This window comes from Aythya ferina, assembly GCF_964211825.1.
Source record: "Aythya ferina genome assembly, chromosome: 28".
Lineage (NCBI taxonomy): Eukaryota > Metazoa > Chordata > Aves > Anseriformes > Anatidae > Aythya > Aythya ferina.
This window is the reverse complement of record NC_140325.1, coordinates 3,061,093-3,077,095: the sequence shown is the minus strand read 5'-3', so window position 1 is coordinate 3,077,095 and position 16,003 is coordinate 3,061,093. Positions and strand designations below refer to the sequence as shown.

Sequence of the window (16,003 nt, the reverse complement as noted above, 5' to 3'; positions counted from 1 at the left end):
TATTTTTTTTTCGTGCGTCTCGGACGAGCCCCGGAGCGAGCGGAGCGACGCGGGAGGAAAAGGCGCGCGCGCGGCGAAGGGCCCCCGCCAGACACAAGGAGCTTCTGCACCCAAACCTACCTCATTTCAAGTGTTAGATTTTTCGTTGTTTTTAAATGTGAGCCCCCCCCCCCCAACACCCCTACACCCCCCCCCCAGCCTCCCACGGGGGGCGGCCGTGCCCTAGCACCTCTCGTTGCCCCCCCTCTTTCTCTACTCCCCCCCCTCTTTGTCCCCATCCCCTCTGTGGCTGCAGAAGGCCCCTGGCGGGGGGGGTCCCCTGGGGGTGGCCGGGGGGGGGGGGGACGTGGGGCACCCCCGCCCTCCTGTGACCCCCCCCCCCTCAGCCGTGCGATGTGCCAAGGTGCAAGGTTGGGGGGCTTGGGGGGGGCGTAAAGGGGATGGGGGGCACTGACCCCGCTCCCCCCAAAGCTGGGGGTGAGGGGGGGCAAAGGGGATCGCCCCCCCCCCCCTTCGCCCACCGCTGGGGCTCCGCTGTTGGCACGGGGGGGGGGCAGGTTATTTATCTATTTATACCTTATATTGTATATACTAGATGGGGGGGCGGGGGGGGGCTCTTTGTGCTCTGCTGGGCTGAGATTGGGGTTGCAGGGGGCGCACGGAGGGGGGGGGGCACGGCATTTGGGAGCCCCCCCCCCCCCCCCCAGGCAAGGGCGGCCTCGGGGAGCGGAGCAGCAAGCGGGCATTACACGGTGCCCCCCGGCCCTGGCACCCCTGGGGGGGGGTCCTTGGCTGTGCCCCCCCCAACCCCAGAGCACCCTGGGGGGGGTCCCTGGCTGTGTCCCCCCCCCACCTCCTCCTCCTCCTCCTCCTGGCCCCCGGTGGGGCACGGGGGGGCCGCACGGCTCGGGGGGAGCCGGGATTTTTTAACGCACAAACACGCGGCGAAGGTTGGGGGGGGTCCGGGGGGGCCCCCTCCCGGTACCGGGGGAGGGGGATTTGGGGGGGGGGGTGTTGGGCATGGGGGGGGGCCGTGGCTGGTGCAGGGGGGGGGCCAGGCAGGGCCGGGGCGCTCTTGAAAGCTGCTTCCGCGACTCGTCAAAAGCTGCAAAAAGGTTTTAAGGTATAAAAAAAAAAAAAAAAAAAAAAGAAAAAAAAAAGAAAAAAAAAACCACAACACAATAATAATAATTAAAAATTATTAAAAAAATAATAAAATAAAAATAAAAACGAGCAAACACACCCGGTTTGGGGGGAGGGGGGGACACCCCGTTTTTATGACCACCCCCCCCGAGGCCAGCCCGGGGGACCCCCGGGACCCCCCCCCCCGGTTCCCCCCCCCCGCCCCCTCCCGGTGACCCTGCTGGGGGGGGGGGGGGGGAGGAGGAGGGAAAGGTCGCCGCGCGGGCAGGGCGCGCTTCCGGTCACGTGGGCAGTGCTGGCGGAAGACGCCGCCGAGAAGCGGGCGGAAGTGGGGCGGCGGGACGGGAGCGAGAAGGGGGCCATGGAGGTGGGGGCGGCACCGGGAACGGGACCGGGGGGGGCTGGGGGGGGGCTGAGGGGACCGGGGGGGGCCTGGAGGGACCTGGGGGGTGCTAAAAGGACCGGGGGAGGGCTAAAGGGACCGGGGGGGGGGGCGCCCGGTAACGGGAGCGGCGGTAACGGGAGCGGGGCCGGGCCCGGCCCGGTCCTTGTCGGTCCACAGGATCCCGGCCCCGGCCCCGGCCCCGGCCCGGCCGCGGGGAGCCCGGCGGAGCAGAGCCCCCCGGGGCTGGAAGGTGACGCCGCGGCTGGCCCCGGGCCTTGCGCTGGGCTCCGGGAGGGGGTCACGGGGGTGGGGGGGGGGGTCCCGGTGTTGGGGTGTCCCCTTTTAGGGTGTCCCGGTGTCTCTTGGGGTGTCCTCTTTGGGTGTCTCATGTTTTGGGGTGTCCCGGCGTCCTCTTGTTGGGGTGTCCCGTGCTTTGGGGGTGTCCCGGTGTTGGGGTTTGTCATATTTTGGGGTGTCCTCTTGTTGGGGTGTCCCGGTGTTGGGGTTTTCTCACGTTTTGGGGTGTCCCGTTATTGGGTTTTCTCGTCTTTTGGGGTGTCCTCGCGTTGGGGTGTCCTGGTGTCAGGCTGTCCTCTCGTCGGGGTTTCTCATGTTTTGGGGTGTCCTCTTGTTGGGGTGTCCTAGTGCCCTGGTGTTGGGGTTTCTCATGTTATGGGGTGTCCTGGCATTGGGGTGTCTTCTTGTTGGGGTGTCCCAGTGTTGGGGTGTCCCAGTGTTGGGATTTTCTCATATTTTGGGGCTGTCCTGTTTACCAGTGTCTCATTTTTTGGGGCTGTCCCATTACCGGGTTTTCTCATGTTTTTGGGGTGTCCCGGTGTTGTGGTGTCTCATGTTTTGGGGTGCCTTGCGTTTGGGGTGTCCCCCTCACGCTGCGGGTCCCCAGGGGAGCCTCGCCGCGGCGCCTACACCGCCTTCATGAAGTCCCACCGCTGCTACGACCTCATCCCCACCAGCTCCAAGCTCGTCGTCTTCGACACTTCCCTGCAGGTGGGCCGGGGGCAGGCTTGGGGTCGTTCCTCTGCCCCCGTTAAGGTTTTCCGACCTGGAACGGGGGTTCTGGGCTGCCCGAGGGTGCCCCGTCCCCCCCCGTGACGCCCCCCACGGCAGGTGAAGAAGGCTTTCTTCGCGCTGGTCACCAACGGCGTGCGGGCTGCCCCGCTGTGGGACAGCAAGAAGCAGAGTTTTGTGGGTGAGCGAGCGGGACGGGGGGCTTGCGGGGTTGTGGGGGGGCAGCAGGGGGGCTCTGCTCACCCCGCCTGCCCCCCAGGCATGCTGACCATCACCGACTTCATCAACATTCTGCACCGCTACTACAAGTCACCCATGGTAGGGCCGACGCGGGGCTCTGTCCCCACAGACCTGGGGTCTGGCTCCTGCCGGGGTCGGGGTTAACCCCGGGTTTTCTGCCGGGGCCCAGGTGCAGATCTACGAGCTGGAGGAGCACAAGATAGAGACGTGGAGAGGTGAGGGGGGCTGCCCCCAGCTGCTTTTCCCCCCCCCCAGACCTGCCTGGGGCACCCCAAACCCCGTGGCTCTGCGTCCCGCGGCGCCGCTGCCCCCCTCAGCACCTCCTCTCCCCCCAGAAGTCTACCTGCAGGACTCCTTCAAGCCGCTGGTCTGCATCTCCCCCAATGCCAGGTACCCCCCTGCGTGGCGGGGAGGGGGCTCACCTCGTGGCGGCCCCGGGTGCGAGCCCCCTTCCCCATCCTCCTCCTCCTTCCCACCCGCAGCCTCTTCGACGCCGTCTCCTCGCTGATCCGCAACAAGATCCACCGCCTGCCCGTCATCGACCCCGACTCCGGGAACACGCTCTACATCCTCACCCACAAGCGCATCCTCAAGTTCCTCAAACTCTTCGTAAGTCCCAGCCCTGCCCCGCACGGTGGCGGCGGCGGTGGCAGTGGCAGCGTAGATCCGGGCGCCGCAGGCTCCGGGAGGCCGAGGTGGGTGCAGCTCCGGTGCCCTGCGGCGGGTACTTGAGGTACTCGAGGTGCTGCCACGGGCACCCCGCCGCCCCCCTGCTAGCGCCAACGCTGCGCCGTGTCCGCCCGGGGGCCGCGCTCCGCACCCAGCCCTCTCTGGTTTCGCTCCTAGGACCACGGCCCGGGGCAGCCGGAGCCGGCAGCACCGCGGGGCCTGGGGCGCGCCGGGCCGAGCCAGCGTCAGCACTGTCCCCCCCCTCCCCGTCCCCCCTGCAGATAGCGGAGGTCCCCAAGCCCGAGTTCATGGCCAAGACGCTGGAGGAGCTGCGGATCGGCACCTACGACAACATCGCCGTGGTGCGGACCAGCACCCCCATCTACGTGGCGCTGGGCATCTTCGTTCAGCACCGCGTGTCCGCCCTGCCGGTCGTCGATGATTCGGGTGAGGAGGGGGCACGGCACGCGCCGGCTGTCCCTAAATGTCACCTCGGGGTCGGCACCGGCCCCTGGCACGCGGGACCAGCCCCCGAGCGCGCCTCTCACGGCTCCTTCTCTCCCTCCTAGGGCGGGTGGTGGACATCTACTCCAAATTCGACGTTATCGTGAGTACTGGGAGGGAAGTAGAGGCTGGGTTGGGGTGAGGGGGGGGCCGTGTGGGGCCCGGCTGCATCCCCAGCACCTCTCCCTGCCCCAGAACCTGGCGGCCGAGAAGACGTACAACAACCTGGACGTGACGGTGACGCGGGCGCTGCAGCACCGCTCCCACTACTTCGAGGGCGTCCTCAAGTGCTACAAGCACGAGACGCTGGAAACCATCATCAACCGCCTGGTGGAGGCTGAGGTAACCCCTTCCCTTCCCTTCCCCACCCCCCACCCCACCCCGGGCACCAGCTTGGGGTGGGTGGGGCCCGGGGGTCCCCGCGCCAAGCTCAGCCCCTCCGTGTCCCCCCCAGGTGCACCGGTTGGTGGTGGTGGACGAGAGCGACGTGGTCAAGGGCATCATCTCTCTCTCAGACATCCTGCAAGCCCTGGTTCTCCCAGAGGGCTCCAAGCCCTGACGTGGTGGCGGGGGGGGGGCGCTCAGCCCGTCTCGGTGCCCCTGCCCTCCTCTCCTGCCCCCCCCCAGGCTCTTGGGGAAGGCCGGGGGGGTCCCCACTCACCAGCAGCATCCAGCAATAACCACCACCGTGGGGCTCCCCGGGTAGGGAGAGCCCCTGGCTCCCCCCCGGAGCCTCGCTGTGCGCCCTGAGCCCACGTTGGCCGTGCCGGGGGGGCGCTGGGTCAGCCCCCGGCCCCCCCAGGGGTGCTCCCCACGGGGCACCGAGCCCGGCTGGGAAAGGGCTGTGGGCTGGGGCTGTTCCATGAGCGGCTCCCAGACCCTCGTCACCCCCGCCTCGCAGGGATTTGTCCCGTTCCGTTTTAATTGTTCCGTGTTAATTGTCCCCACTCGGCTCCGTCCGGCCCAGGGCTGTCCCCGGGCCCCTCACTGCTGTGTCTTCACCTGCCACCACCTCGTGTGCGGGGGGAACCCGCAAATAAACACCGACCTGGCACCAACCCGGCCTCGCTGCGAGCTCTGTGGGGTCACCGGCGGAGGGGGTGCCCCGGGGAAGGGGGTTCAGCCCCTCCCTGGGCTCGGGGGAATCTGCTGAGCTCACCCAGACCCTAAATCCCTGTTTGTTCCGCCCGTGGCTTTTCTAAAAGGCCGGGATTGGGGATGGGACGGGGAGCGGGCAGGCTGCGGGGACCCTCCCGGCGCTGAGCTAAGGGGGGAACCGGGACTGAGGAAAGGCAGCGGAGTCCGGCGGGGGGCTGCGACCCCCCGGGGGTCCCCACAGGGCTTGTGGGGGGGTCACCGGCCAAACCAATGCCAGGATCTGCCGTCGGTGCTGCCCGGGGGAGGCGCGAGGCTTGGCCATGCTGAGCGCGGCACATTCCCGGCCTGGGGGGAGGCTGAGCGCAGCCCCTGCCACCGCCAGCTCCGGGGTCCGGCGCGGGGTCCGGCGCAGCGTTACGAGGTGAGGGCCACGGGGGGAACCGGGGGGGGGGGCCAGGGGAGCCGAGTGCCGTACCGGGGGCTGGTGCCGGTGCCGGTGCCGTTGCCATGCCGCCGCCGGAGGGTTGCTAAGCTCCGCTCCGAGCCCGCGTGGGCTGCAGCGCTCGGTGCCAAACCCGGCAATCGCCTCGCGCTGTCGCAGGGGGGGAAGGGATCCCGGGGGGGGTGAGGGTGTGGGGGACACGTTTGCCCCCCCCCTGGGACAGCCGGCAACACCGGGACCCACACACCCTGGCGGGGCCGTGCCCTGCATCCCCCCGGCCTGGCGGTGCCACGGGGTGGCTCGGGGGTCCGGGGGGGTGCACGTGCGGCGGTGGCTGCGCCTGTGCGGGCGGGCGCGTGGCTCCGCCGAGGCTCCACCGAAGCGGCAGCGCCGGGCCCCCCCTGGCCCCCCAGCACCGGCAGCCTCCGGTTCTCCGGGCCATGCTGGGCGGCCCAGAACGGGGCGCGGGGCGCCTGCGGATCTGTGAGCGGACCAAGCTGCTGCTGGTGGAGATCAACACGGTCTCGTGTTGCAGCCCGGCCGTCGGCATGGCCGCGGGGTGCCGGCCCGCATCCCCCTGGACCTACCGGAGCTTCGCTGGGGAGTACGCGTGAGTAGGGCCTGGGGGGTGGTGGTGGGGGGTGGGCTCCGTCCTGTGCCCCCAGCCCCTGTGCGCGGCGCCCTTCACGCCCCTCTCTGTCTTGCAGGTACCTGGAGAAGCGTTTGGTGGCGGAGCTGGCCCCCCCTTGGCCCCCCGTGCCTCGCGGTTGCCCCGTTGCCACCCCCTGCCCGCCACAGGACTTCACCTACCGGCCCCCCCCAAGCCACGAGACCCGGCCCCGGGCCCCCCCAGCCCGCTGTATCCCCGAGGGGTCAGGGTGCAGCTCCCCCCGGGGCCGGCACCCAGCAGGCCCCCCCCGCAACCCGGTGCCGGGGAGCAAGCTGGGCCCCCCCAGCTACGAGACCCACATGCGGCGGATGCAGGCGGCCCATGTGCGCCGGGGGGGGCCGCCCCCCTACATCTCGCCCCCCGCCTACGATGCACCCCACCGCACCCTTCAGCCCCGGCCACGCAGCGGTCCCTGGGGGCCACGCAGCCCCCCCGCCCCGGCACCAAGGGGCCGTGGGGCTGTGCTGGGGGGCTGGAGCCACACGCTGCCCCGGGCAGCCACCGAGGTTGGGTCCCGGCGGCCCCGTGGGCTGCAGACCCCCCCTGGAGGAGTGGGACCCCCCCGGCACAGCCAGACGTTGCCCCGTGCGGCGGCTAGCCGGGAGCGGGGTCCGGGGCGCAGCGGAGGACGGCGGGGGCAGGGGGGGCACGTCCTCATCGACGCCACCCGCGTGGTGGTCCGGGCCCAGTACGTGCCCCCCCCGCAGCGGCAGCAGGTCCGGTACGCCGGGGGGAGCCCTGGGCCCGCCGCCCCCCCGGGCAGCCCCCCGAAACCCCCCGAAACCCGCACCCCTCCAGCAGCACCCTCGCCCCCCCGCCAGCCGCCGTGCAGCCCCCGGGGCCCCAAGCAAAGCCCGGGGCCAGGAGGGGGCCCCCGGGGGCGCCCCCCACCACGGCGGCCAGTGCTTTACGCCCAGGCGCTGCGGGAGGCCGTGTCCCGCATCCGGCGGCACACGGCACCCGACTCCGACTCGGAGGCCGAGGGGGGGTCCGGGGGGGGCCGGCGGTGGCCGTGCCGCGACGCCCTCGCCTACAGCAGCAGCAGCAGCAGCCTGGAGAGCACCGGAGCCCCCCCCGGAGCCGCCAGCCCCACCCGAGCCTGAGGGGCGGGGCCTGAAAGGGCGTGGTGCGCTGTGGGCGGGGCTTGGGAGGGTGTGGCCGGAGTGGGGCGTGGCCTGGTGGGGTGTGGTCCATCTGGGGGCGGAGCTTGGGCACAGTTTTGGCCGGCCAGGGGTGGCGCCGACCCCAATAAAGGCTGTGGGATCCCACTGCTGAGCCTCTGCCCCTTGCGTGCCTGGGGATCGGGGGGGCTCAGCCCCAAAGTGGGGGGATCTAGCCCCAAAAATGGTCCCAAACCGGGGGGGGACCTGGCCCCAAACGCGCCCTCGCAGGTGTCCCCCCCACCTTTCCTGGCTCTGTCCCCATCCCTAGCCAGGACCCGGGATCCCCCCCGTGGCCCCCCAGCCCCGGGGGACCCCCTGCAGCCTCCCAAAGCGTCACGGCCCCCCTGGACCCCCCCTCCCCGGGTCCCCCGTAATGAGTAGGTGCCTGCGCCGGGGCGGCCCTCGGGCTGGCCCGTGGCCCCGGGACTGACGTCAGGGCCGGGGGGGGACCCCGGGTGAGTCACCGGAGGGGGGGGGGGACGGGACCGTTCCCCCCCCCCCCCCCCAGGACGGCCGCCACCTCTTAGTCACGCTGCGGGGGGGGGGGGAGGATCCCCGTGGCCAGAGGAAACCGCAGAAATAACGTGTCCAATTTGCACGTTATTTAAAAACCGGCTCCTCCTCCGCCCCCCTGCGCGACCCTGTCATTATCCTGGTGACACCGGCCCGGAGGTCACGGCGCGGGGCAGCCGCCACTGCGGGGGACCCAGGCGCCCGGGGGGGGCTGCACACGGGGCTGTCCCAGGCCACGTCACCCCCGCACTGGCACAGGGCCCCGAGGTGGCCAGCACGGCTGGTGGGGGTCCCGCACACGGCCCAGCACGGCTCAGGATGGCCCCATTTGGATTAACGAAGCTTGGTGACAGCCTGGTGTCACTTGGCACGGCTTGGCATGGCTGGCACAGCTCAGCAGCCTGGCACAGCTCACCACAGCCCGGCACAGCTCACCGCAGCCTGGTGCAGTTTGGCACAGCCTGGCACATCTTGGCACGGCTTGGCACAGCCTGGCAGGGCTCAACACAGCTTGGCACAGCCTGGTATGGTTTGGCACAGCCTGGCACAGCCCGGAACAGCTCAGTACAGCTTGGCACATCTTGGCACAGCTTGGCACAGCCTGGCACAGCTCAGCACAGCTTGGCACAGCTCGGCACAGTCTGTACTGCCTGGCAGTACCCCTTGGCACGGCCCATCTCGGCTGTGCCCACGACCCCCCGGTGTCCCACGGACCTTCCCGTGCACGCCACTGCCCGGACCCCTGCTGCCGCCCCCCCCCCGAGGAAACAAGCCGCTGCTTCGGACCCCCCCGGCCCCTCGCGCCGTCCCCCTGCTGCCGACAGATGTCGCAGCGCAGCCAGTGACGGGCGGGGCGGGGAGGGGGGGCAAATAGGGGGGACACCGGGGGTCCCAGCCCAAGCGCAGGGGATGATGCGAGGGGACCCTGCCCTTGGCATCACCGTGGCGGTGCCACCGCAGCCAGGACCCCCGAGGACAACATAGCCACACATGAGTGGCCCCCAGGGAGCTGTGTCCCACACACGCACTGATCCCAGTGATGTCCCCAGGCAGCTGTGACCCCCCCCAGGTGGTGCTGGCCCTGCCATGGCCCACGCGTGACCACCGTGTGCCTGCGGTGCCGGTCATGCCGGGGCTCACGTGGCCACGCGGTGGCTGTGGCACGACACACGCGTGCTGGCCGTGGCCCTGCGGAGCCGTGACCTGTGTGTGCGCGGTGCTGGCTGTGCCATTGGCCACATGTGGTGTTTGTTGGTTGTGCCCCGGACAGATGTGCCCCAAATGTGCCCACGGTGGCCAGCTGGCATGCAGTGGCCAAAAGGTCCCAGCAGTGACCCCAGCGTCTGGTGGCAGCAATGCCAACCCCGTCCCTAGTGTGTGGTGGCCGTGGTGCCAGCCCTGTCCCTGGTGCTTGGTGGCCACGGTGCCAGCCCTGTCCCCGGTGCGCGGTGGCCACGGTGCCGGCTCTCCCAGGCCGTGCGGAGGAGCTGGCGGGAGGGGGGGGGTGCGGTGAATGCGGCATTGTTGCGCGGGGTTGGAGTCACAGATAATTACCTCAATTAGTTACAATGGAAGAGTAATAAATACAGGCTTAGCGGCTCCTACCCCACTGCGGCTTCTCAGATTAATCCAGCCCGGGCGAGCGGAGCTGAAAGGAGTGATGGACAATTCATTAAACTCGCCGAATGCCGCACAAGGCACCCGTGAAGGCCGGCGTTAGCCCCCGGCGGCTCCGGCTTTGTCCCTAATTGTTCGTCTCGGGCATTGGTCACCTATCGGGGAGTGGGTGACGGCGACGGTCCCCCCGGGGCTGGCATGCCCGGGGATTAGAGGCCAGCCCTGCCACGGTTGCTGGGCGCGCTGGCCCCGCGCCGGAGGAATGCAGCGGCCGAGGGGGGGGGGCGGCCGGACAAGCCGGGCGCTGGCGGGGCGCGGGCGCGAGCACCCGGGGCGAGGGGGAGCCGGGACGGGGCTGCCACGGGCTCGTGGGATGGGGACGGGGACGGGGATGTTCCCGCAGCGGGCAGTGAGCTGTCCCTCTGTCCTGAACCTCTTGGGCACGGCTCTGTCCCTCTGTCCTGCATCTCTCGGGGCTGTCCTTGTCCTGTCCCGCACCTCTGGTCTCTGTCCTCTGTCCTGTAACTCTGGGCACAGCCCTGTCCCTCTGTCCTACATCTCTTGGGATGTCCCTCTGTCCTGAACCTCTGGGCACGGCTCTGTCCCTCTGTCTCACATCTCTTGGCACTGTCCCTGTCCTTCTGTCCTGTGCATCTGACCACTGTCCTTGCCCTCTGTCCTTCACCTTTGGGCACAGCCCTGTCCCTCTGTCCTGCACCTTTTGGTTCCATCCCTGTCCCTCTGTCCTGCACCTTTCAGTTTTGTCCCTGTCCCTCTGTCCTGCAGGTCCGGCTTGCGGCTGCCACCCAGATGTTGCCCGGCTTCCCAGATGTGACGGGCAGCCCGAGGCGGGGCCGCCCTTTCCCCGCGCCGGCCCCGGCGCTGCGCCGGGAGCTATTTCCAGCACCCGGGTGTATTTGTTCAAGGTCTGCACCCTGCAGCCGGGCACCCGCCCCGCGCCCGGGGGTGCCCCTGCCTGCCCGGGGGTCGCGGCTGCCCAAGGTGCCCGGCGGTCACCGGCGCGCAGGAAAAGCTGAGTAACAGAGGTGACTTATAAGAATGTCATTATCTATATTCCTGACTCGCTACCGCAGGAAAACAGGCTATTTTCATGCCCTGTGCGTGTGCAGAATTTAGCAGGCAGATAACTCCCGGCAGGCGGGAGATGCTCGGAGGGTTATTTCGGGCTGTGTTCCTTTCCAGTCCTTTTTTTCTCGCGTTTCTTTATTTTATTTTACCACGCCAGGCAGTGTTTTTACCTTGGCACGGACAGCGGGGCCCCTGGGGTTTTTTCCCCCCCGCCTCCCTTCGGTCTAAACATCAACTTTTCCACTATCGGCCCTGGGGGATATTTCTGGCCGCGGAGTCAGCCCGCAGCCTTTGATGCGCACTCCCCGGGGCCCCGCGAGGTTCCCGGCTTCAGCCCCCGGGCAGCCGGGGCTGCGGAAACCCTCCCGGGGGCTGGCGCTGGCAGGGCCGGGGGTCCCCAAGCAGGGCCAGGTCCCAGCCCCCTCCCCAGGGGCTGGATTTTGCCGGGGCCCTGCAGTGTCCCCAATGATGGAATTAATTGGGGACAGGGTTTGCAGCCCGGCGCTTCGCTCTGCCCTGTCCCAATGGGTACCAGGTCCTGTGCGGTTGGGAGGTGCCCAGCCCAAGGGGAGACGTGTCCCGGGGGGATGCCCATCTGGGGGGGGCACCTGTCCCGGTGGGAAACCCGTCCTGGGGTGTGCTCTTCCCAGTGGATGCTCACCCTGAGGGTATGCCCACCCCCACGGGATGCTTATCCCTGGGGAAAACCGATCCCAAGGGGATTCCCCCCCTGGTTCTGGGGGTGAAGCCTGCCCCAGAGGGATGCCCACCCCGCTGGACCCCATCCCAGAGGGACGCACACCCCGCAGGATGCCTGTCCCAGCGGGGTACCCCTGCTGCTCGCTACCTGCCAGCCACGGAGCTGCGCCCCACCTTTGCCACCTCTTTTCCCACTCCAGCTGCAGCCAAGCCTCACGCAGGGCTGTGGGACCGGGTGCGGGGCCAGTGGCCGGTGCTGGCCCCCACGGTCCCGGCCCCAGTAACCTCCGTGCCCTCCCTGGCCCCCCTCCTCCCCCGGAGCCGAGGGGAGCCGTCAGCCCTGGCCAGGAGCGGTGATGGACGATGCTCATTCCCTGTCTGCCGTCTTGTACCTCCCGTGGCCGCTCCCGCCGCCCGGCCCCGGCGGCACCAGCCCCGGCAGCCCGGCAAATTCCAGCGCCGGGGATGCTGCAGCCCAGGTGCCATGGTGATGGGCGCCACGGCCGTGGGGACAGGCGCCACGGCAGGGACAGCCGGGATGGAGACGGGGCACGGCGGGAGAAAGGAAGGGGAGGGTGGCCCTCCCTCTCCAACACTCAGGGAGGGCAGAAGGAAAGGGAACGATGTGGGATGGATGGACGGACAGACAGAGGGATGGATGGACAGGGGATGGGTGGTGGAGGATGAGGAGGGAGGCAGGGGTAAGTTGGCCAGTGGGGCGGTTTGGGGGACATCACTCCTCAAACTGCTGCTCCCCTCCCACCCTGGAACCCCTGAAAGAAAACGGGGCAGGACTGATAAAAATATATCCTTTATTCTTCTCTAGAGGCTATCAGTGACACCTGTAACAAAGCATTATTATTATTATTATTATTATTAATTATTATTATCTGTAATTATAAAAAACAGGGCCTGGGGCCAGCGAAGCACGGGGCGAGTGGGGAGCCCCGGCATCAAACCGTCCACAATAAATATTTTATTTACAGCGAGAAGGAAACCCCGCGGAGCCAGCAGGGGCCGGGGGCAGCCGTGACCACGCGCGGCGCTGAACACCCAGGTTGGCTGCTGGCCCTGGGGTGGCTGCTTTGCTCCGGGGGGAGGGGGGTGTCCCGGGGCGCAGCCACACACCCGCCCGTGGGCGCCTTCCGTCCAAGCGGGCACCCGTCATGGGGGGCGGCGCAGACCCCCTCCGGGGCAGCGCGGGGGGCTCAGAGGCACTCGTGCAGCACCTGGGTGTTGGTGCAGTTCAGGCAGCTGACGTGGCAGCACCAGTGGAAGGTGCAGTTGCAGCGCTCGGTGACGCGCTGGGTCCGCGTGCGGTACCCGCGCCCGCAGCACAGCAGCTCGCACCCGTCCAGCCCTGGCGAGGAGCTGTTGCAGAAGCGCCCGGCCGTGCCCGCCGTCCCCATCTTCCCGCTGTAGGTGCAGAAATTGGGCGACTTCTCGAAGTAGACGAGGTCGTGGGGCGAGGGCGGCTTGTGTGCCGGGTTCTCGGGCTCCAGGTGGTGCAGCTCCACCCGCGAGGCCCGGTTGCTGCCCTTGTTGCCGTAGATGACCCGCGAGGCACCGTCGAAGCGGTCCTTGAGGACGTCGCCCACGGCGCGGAAGGTGGGCAGCCGCATCCAGCACGTGCGCACGGTGCACGAGCCCGACATGCCGTGGCACTTGCACTCCTGGCGCATCTCGGAGAAGACTGTCTGTGGGGAGGGGGGGGCACAGGGTGCCGTGAGCAGCCTGCACCCCCCACCCTGGGACCTCCGCGCTCCCACAGCCTCAGGGACCCCGCAGGATCTGTCCCCACAGTATTAGGTGATGTTGAGCCCACCCAAAGCCAACTGGGAAACACCTCTTGGTGGTTTCCAACCCACGGAGGGGGATGAGCTGGGGGTCTCCACAGCCATGCCCAGCCCCAAACCCCACCCCGGGACTGCCCGAGGCCCCCGGTGCCCTCACCATGCGCCCGGCCTCGTTGTTGTGCAGGTTCATGAGGAAGCGCAGGTCGCGGCCCTTCTCGCTGGAGTCCACAAACTCTCTCCCGAAGAGCCGCCCGAAGTCAATGTTGTCGCTGCAGCCCCCCCAGTGCCAGTCGGGCCCCCCAGGGCCACGGCGCCGGTAATCGCAGGTGCACGACTCGATGGAGCCCTCCGAGCAGGAGCGGGCCACCGAGTGCGTCACGCCGGCGCTGGTGATGGCGAAGATGAACGCCGTCTCCCGGCAGCCTGCGAAGGGGAGTGGGACCTTAGGGGCTGCAGGGACCCCCAACGCCCCCCAGCCCCAGCAGCACCCTGCTGGGGGCAGGCGGGTGGGAGACGGCTGAACCCACGGGAAACCCGTTGGGTGCTCCCATGCAGGGAGAAGCGGGGAGCCCCCCGCCGCCTCCCGCCGCCCCGCAGGCTCACCCCGGTTGACGATTTTGCCGAAGATGTTGGGGCCCTGGGAGGTGGGGCAGTTCCAGCGGCGGTTGCGGAACTGCCACTTGCACTCCTTGATGGCGGTCTGGAGGCCGGAGCTGACGCTGTGCAGGATGCCGGGGTTCTGGCGGATCAGTTTGCGCTGCTTGCGGCTCAGCAGCTGCAGGCTGGGGTCCAGCACCAGCTGCACGTTCTTGGAGTCCGTCAGCAGGTTGGTGGAGGAGGCCACGTTGATGATGCCCCTGCGGCACACGCGGGGCTCACGCCGGTGTTCCTGGCACCCCGCTCCCCGCCACCACCGTGGCACCTCCTCCGAGGGCAGCCCCCGCCGCTCCCTGCCCCGCACCGGGGGCTCGGTGCCGCCGCTCCCACCCACCGGGGCAGCGCGGGGGTCGCGGCTCTGACCCCCCGACGGTGCCGGGCGCTGCCCCCAAGCCGGGCGCACCTGCGCTGCCGCAGCCCTGGGGCGTGCGAGCCGGGACAGCGGCGGGGCCACCCGGTGCCGGTGCCAGCCCCTCTCCCTTCCCGGTCCCGGTGCGGGCACTCACCACCATCGCCCGCTGTTGTTCACCGCCAGCGTGTTGGAGAGGGAGGAAAACGCCAGCGCCCAGAGCGTGCGGAGGGCCAGCAGCAGCGCGGCGGCTCGCATGGCTCCGGCGGCCGCGGGAGGCCCCGGCAGAGTGCGCGGGCGAGCGGCCGCCGGGGTATTTATGGTGCCGCGGAGCCCCCGGCCCGGCCGCTACATCCACGCGTGTTTCCGGACGCGCGGGGCGCGGGCAGGGCGGGCGGCTCCGCCGAGGGCGGCCGCGGAGGGGCCGCGGACAGCGCCGACCGGGCGGCACCGGCACCGGCACCGGGGCCGGTGCCCGGGGCCCCGGGCGCGCGGCGTCGGGCGGCCCGTGCGCGGTGCCCGGTGCCCGGTGCCGGTGCTCGGCGGCTCCCCGGGGTGGCGGCGCGGCGCGGCTCGGCTCGGCTCGGCGGGTGCGCAGCGCTCAGCACCCGGGAGCATCTTCCAGCCCCTTCCCTCTTATAGGGGCGGCGCGCAGGGTCCCCATGGGCCGGTCCCGCGTCCTCGCCCTAACAATGGGGAGCGGCGGAGCCGCGGCACCTCTTATGGGGCGGCCGGAGCGGCGGCGCCGGGCCTGTCCGTCACGGCCCGGATTAGCCCGGCGGGTGGCTGCGTCCCGGCCCGCCGCCGCCCGACCCCGTGCCGACAGCGCGGCCGGGCCCCCCCGGCTGCCCCCGAACGTCCCCCGCCCGGCTCCGCGCTCCCGCTGCACCGGCACCGGCGGGGGGAACGGGGAACGGCGTCCCGGGCCGGGCCGGGGCAGCTCCGGGAGCAAGGGGGGAGCAGAGTCCCGGGACAACCCGGGACAGCTCCCGGCGCGCGGAGGGAGCGGGGACCCGGGTTAGCCCGGGATTTCCTGGGCCAGCCTCGGGCACACGGGGGAGTGGAGAGCCGGGAATTCCCGGGACAGCTCCGAGCGCCCGAGGAGAGCGGAGACCCGGGACAGCCCCGGACAACCCGGGACAGCCCGGGACAGCCCCAGGGCACATGGGGACAGCAGAGACCCTGGGCAGCTCGGGTCACCTCGGGGCGCACAGGGTGAGCAGAGACCCGGGACAGCTCGGGACAGCCCGAGGACGCCGGCCCGGGACCCCCGATATTTTTGGGGTGGGAGACGCGGGGCCGGGACCGCGCCGGGGCCGCTCCGGTGTCCGTGGAGCCCTCTCCCGGTCCGTACCCGGAGCTGTCCCGGACACCGACCCCCGTCCCTCGGGAACACGGCCGTGGGCACCCAGGGGGGCTGCACCCCCGTGGGGGCGTCCCGGCCCCACACGTCGGGGGCCAGAGGAAGGAGCAGGGGACGGAGGGACACGGGGCGAGAGGGGGCTGGTGGGGGGCGTGGGGGGCGGCGTGGGTGCCCGTGGGTGCCCGTGGGTGCCCGGGGGGTGTCGCTCCGTGGCTCTGGCAGGGCCAAGGCGCTGTCCCCACTGTCCCCCACCCGGGGGTGGTGGCTGAGCCGCTCTGGGAGCCCTTTTTGTGGAGGGGGGGCACGGAAGGGAGCTGGGGGGGGGGGCGCTTAATCCCCCCGGCCGCGGTTTCCCCGGACCAGTCATGCGGAGGGCTGGATTAGCCCCGCTCGGCCCGTCACGGCCCGCACCCCTCTGACACTTCCAATTAAAGCCCGGACAAAGCCTGGGGCCGCGAGGGGGGGGGGGGGGGGGGACGGGACCCCCCGCTCCCCATTGCACCCCAGCCGGGGGTAGGGTACCGGCCCCCTCCCTCCCTCCTCGTCTCCATCCCCCTCCCCGTGCCGGGAGGGGCTG

At 70.1% G+C, this 16,003-nt stretch overlaps 3 protein-coding genes across 7 annotated transcripts; 2 read left to right on the top strand and 1 right to left on the bottom strand.

Moving 5' to 3' along the window:
• Positions 1-1,449: 1,449 nt before the first annotated feature.
• PRKAG1 (protein kinase AMP-activated non-catalytic subunit gamma 1) lies at positions 1,450-5,028 on the top strand. Of its 5 annotated transcripts, XM_084500207.1 has the most exons (12): positions 1,466-1,510; positions 1,706-1,778; positions 2,433-2,536; positions 2,657-2,738; positions 2,817-2,875; positions 2,967-3,012; positions 3,133-3,187; positions 3,280-3,406; positions 3,748-3,913; positions 4,036-4,073; positions 4,166-4,312; positions 4,425-5,028. In XM_084500207.1, the coding sequence occupies exons 1-12, from the start codon at positions 1,505-1,507 to the stop codon at positions 4,527-4,529; spliced, it is 1,008 nt and encodes a 335-aa protein (XP_084356333.1). In that variant the 5' UTR covers positions 1,466-1,504; the 3' UTR covers positions 4,530-5,028. The 5 variants fall into 5 exon arrangements, with proteins under 5 accessions (XP_084356336.1, XP_084356334.1, XP_084356335.1 ...); XM_084500210.1 differs by lacking the exon at positions 1,706-1,778 and having other exon boundaries at positions 1,450-1,510; XM_084500209.1 differs by lacking the exon at positions 4,425-5,028 and having other exon boundaries at positions 1,454-1,510; positions 3,280-3,492; positions 3,644-3,913; positions 4,166-4,268.
• An 881-nt stretch (positions 5,029-5,909) lies between these two features.
• On the top strand, positions 5,910-10,510 carry DDN (dendrin; the record flags this gene model as incomplete). Its single annotated transcript, XM_084499850.1, has 3 exons — positions 5,910-6,120; positions 6,218-7,168; positions 10,303-10,510. Exons 1-3 carry the CDS (start codon positions 5,951-5,953, stop codon positions 10,508-10,510), a joined length of 1,329 nt encoding a protein of 442 aa, XP_084355976.1. The 5' UTR covers positions 5,910-5,950.
• Positions 10,511-12,165: 1,655 nt separating this feature from the next.
• Positions 12,166-14,542, bottom strand: WNT1 (Wnt family member 1). The gene is made up of 4 exons (XM_084500111.1): positions 14,221-14,542; positions 13,661-13,914; positions 13,215-13,480; positions 12,166-12,958 (listed from the first exon to the last, which is right to left on the bottom strand). The coding sequence occupies exons 1-4, from the start codon at positions 14,319-14,321 to the stop codon at positions 12,470-12,472; spliced, it is 1,110 nt and encodes a 369-aa protein (XP_084356237.1). The 5' UTR covers positions 14,322-14,542; the 3' UTR covers positions 12,166-12,469.
• Positions 14,543-16,003: the final 1,461 nt, after the last annotated feature.

Excerpts from the sequence above, each read along its gene's own strand:
- PRKAG1 (XM_084500206.1), top strand. Across the intron at positions 3,013-3,132 it reads CAAGATAGAGACGTGGAGAG|AAGTCTACCTGCAGGACTCC; the intron begins GTGAGGGGGGCT and ends CTCTCCCCCCAG. Across the intron at positions 3,914-4,035 it reads GCCGGTCGTCGATGATTCGG|GGCGGGTGGTGGACATCTAC; the intron begins GTGAGGAGGGGG and ends TCTCCCTCCTAG.
- WNT1 (XM_084500111.1), bottom strand. The coding sequence starts at position 14,321 with ATGCGAGCCGCCGCGCTGCTGCTGGCCCTCCGCACGCTCTGGGCGCTG. Across the intron at positions 13,481-13,660 it reads CGGCAAAATCGTCAACCGGG|GCTGCCGGGAGACGGCGTTC; the intron begins GTGAGCCTGCGG and ends TCCCCTTCGCAG. Across the intron at positions 12,959-13,214 it reads ACAACGAGGCCGGGCGCATG|ACAGTCTTCTCCGAGATGCG; the intron begins GTGAGGGCACCG and ends CCCTCCCCACAG.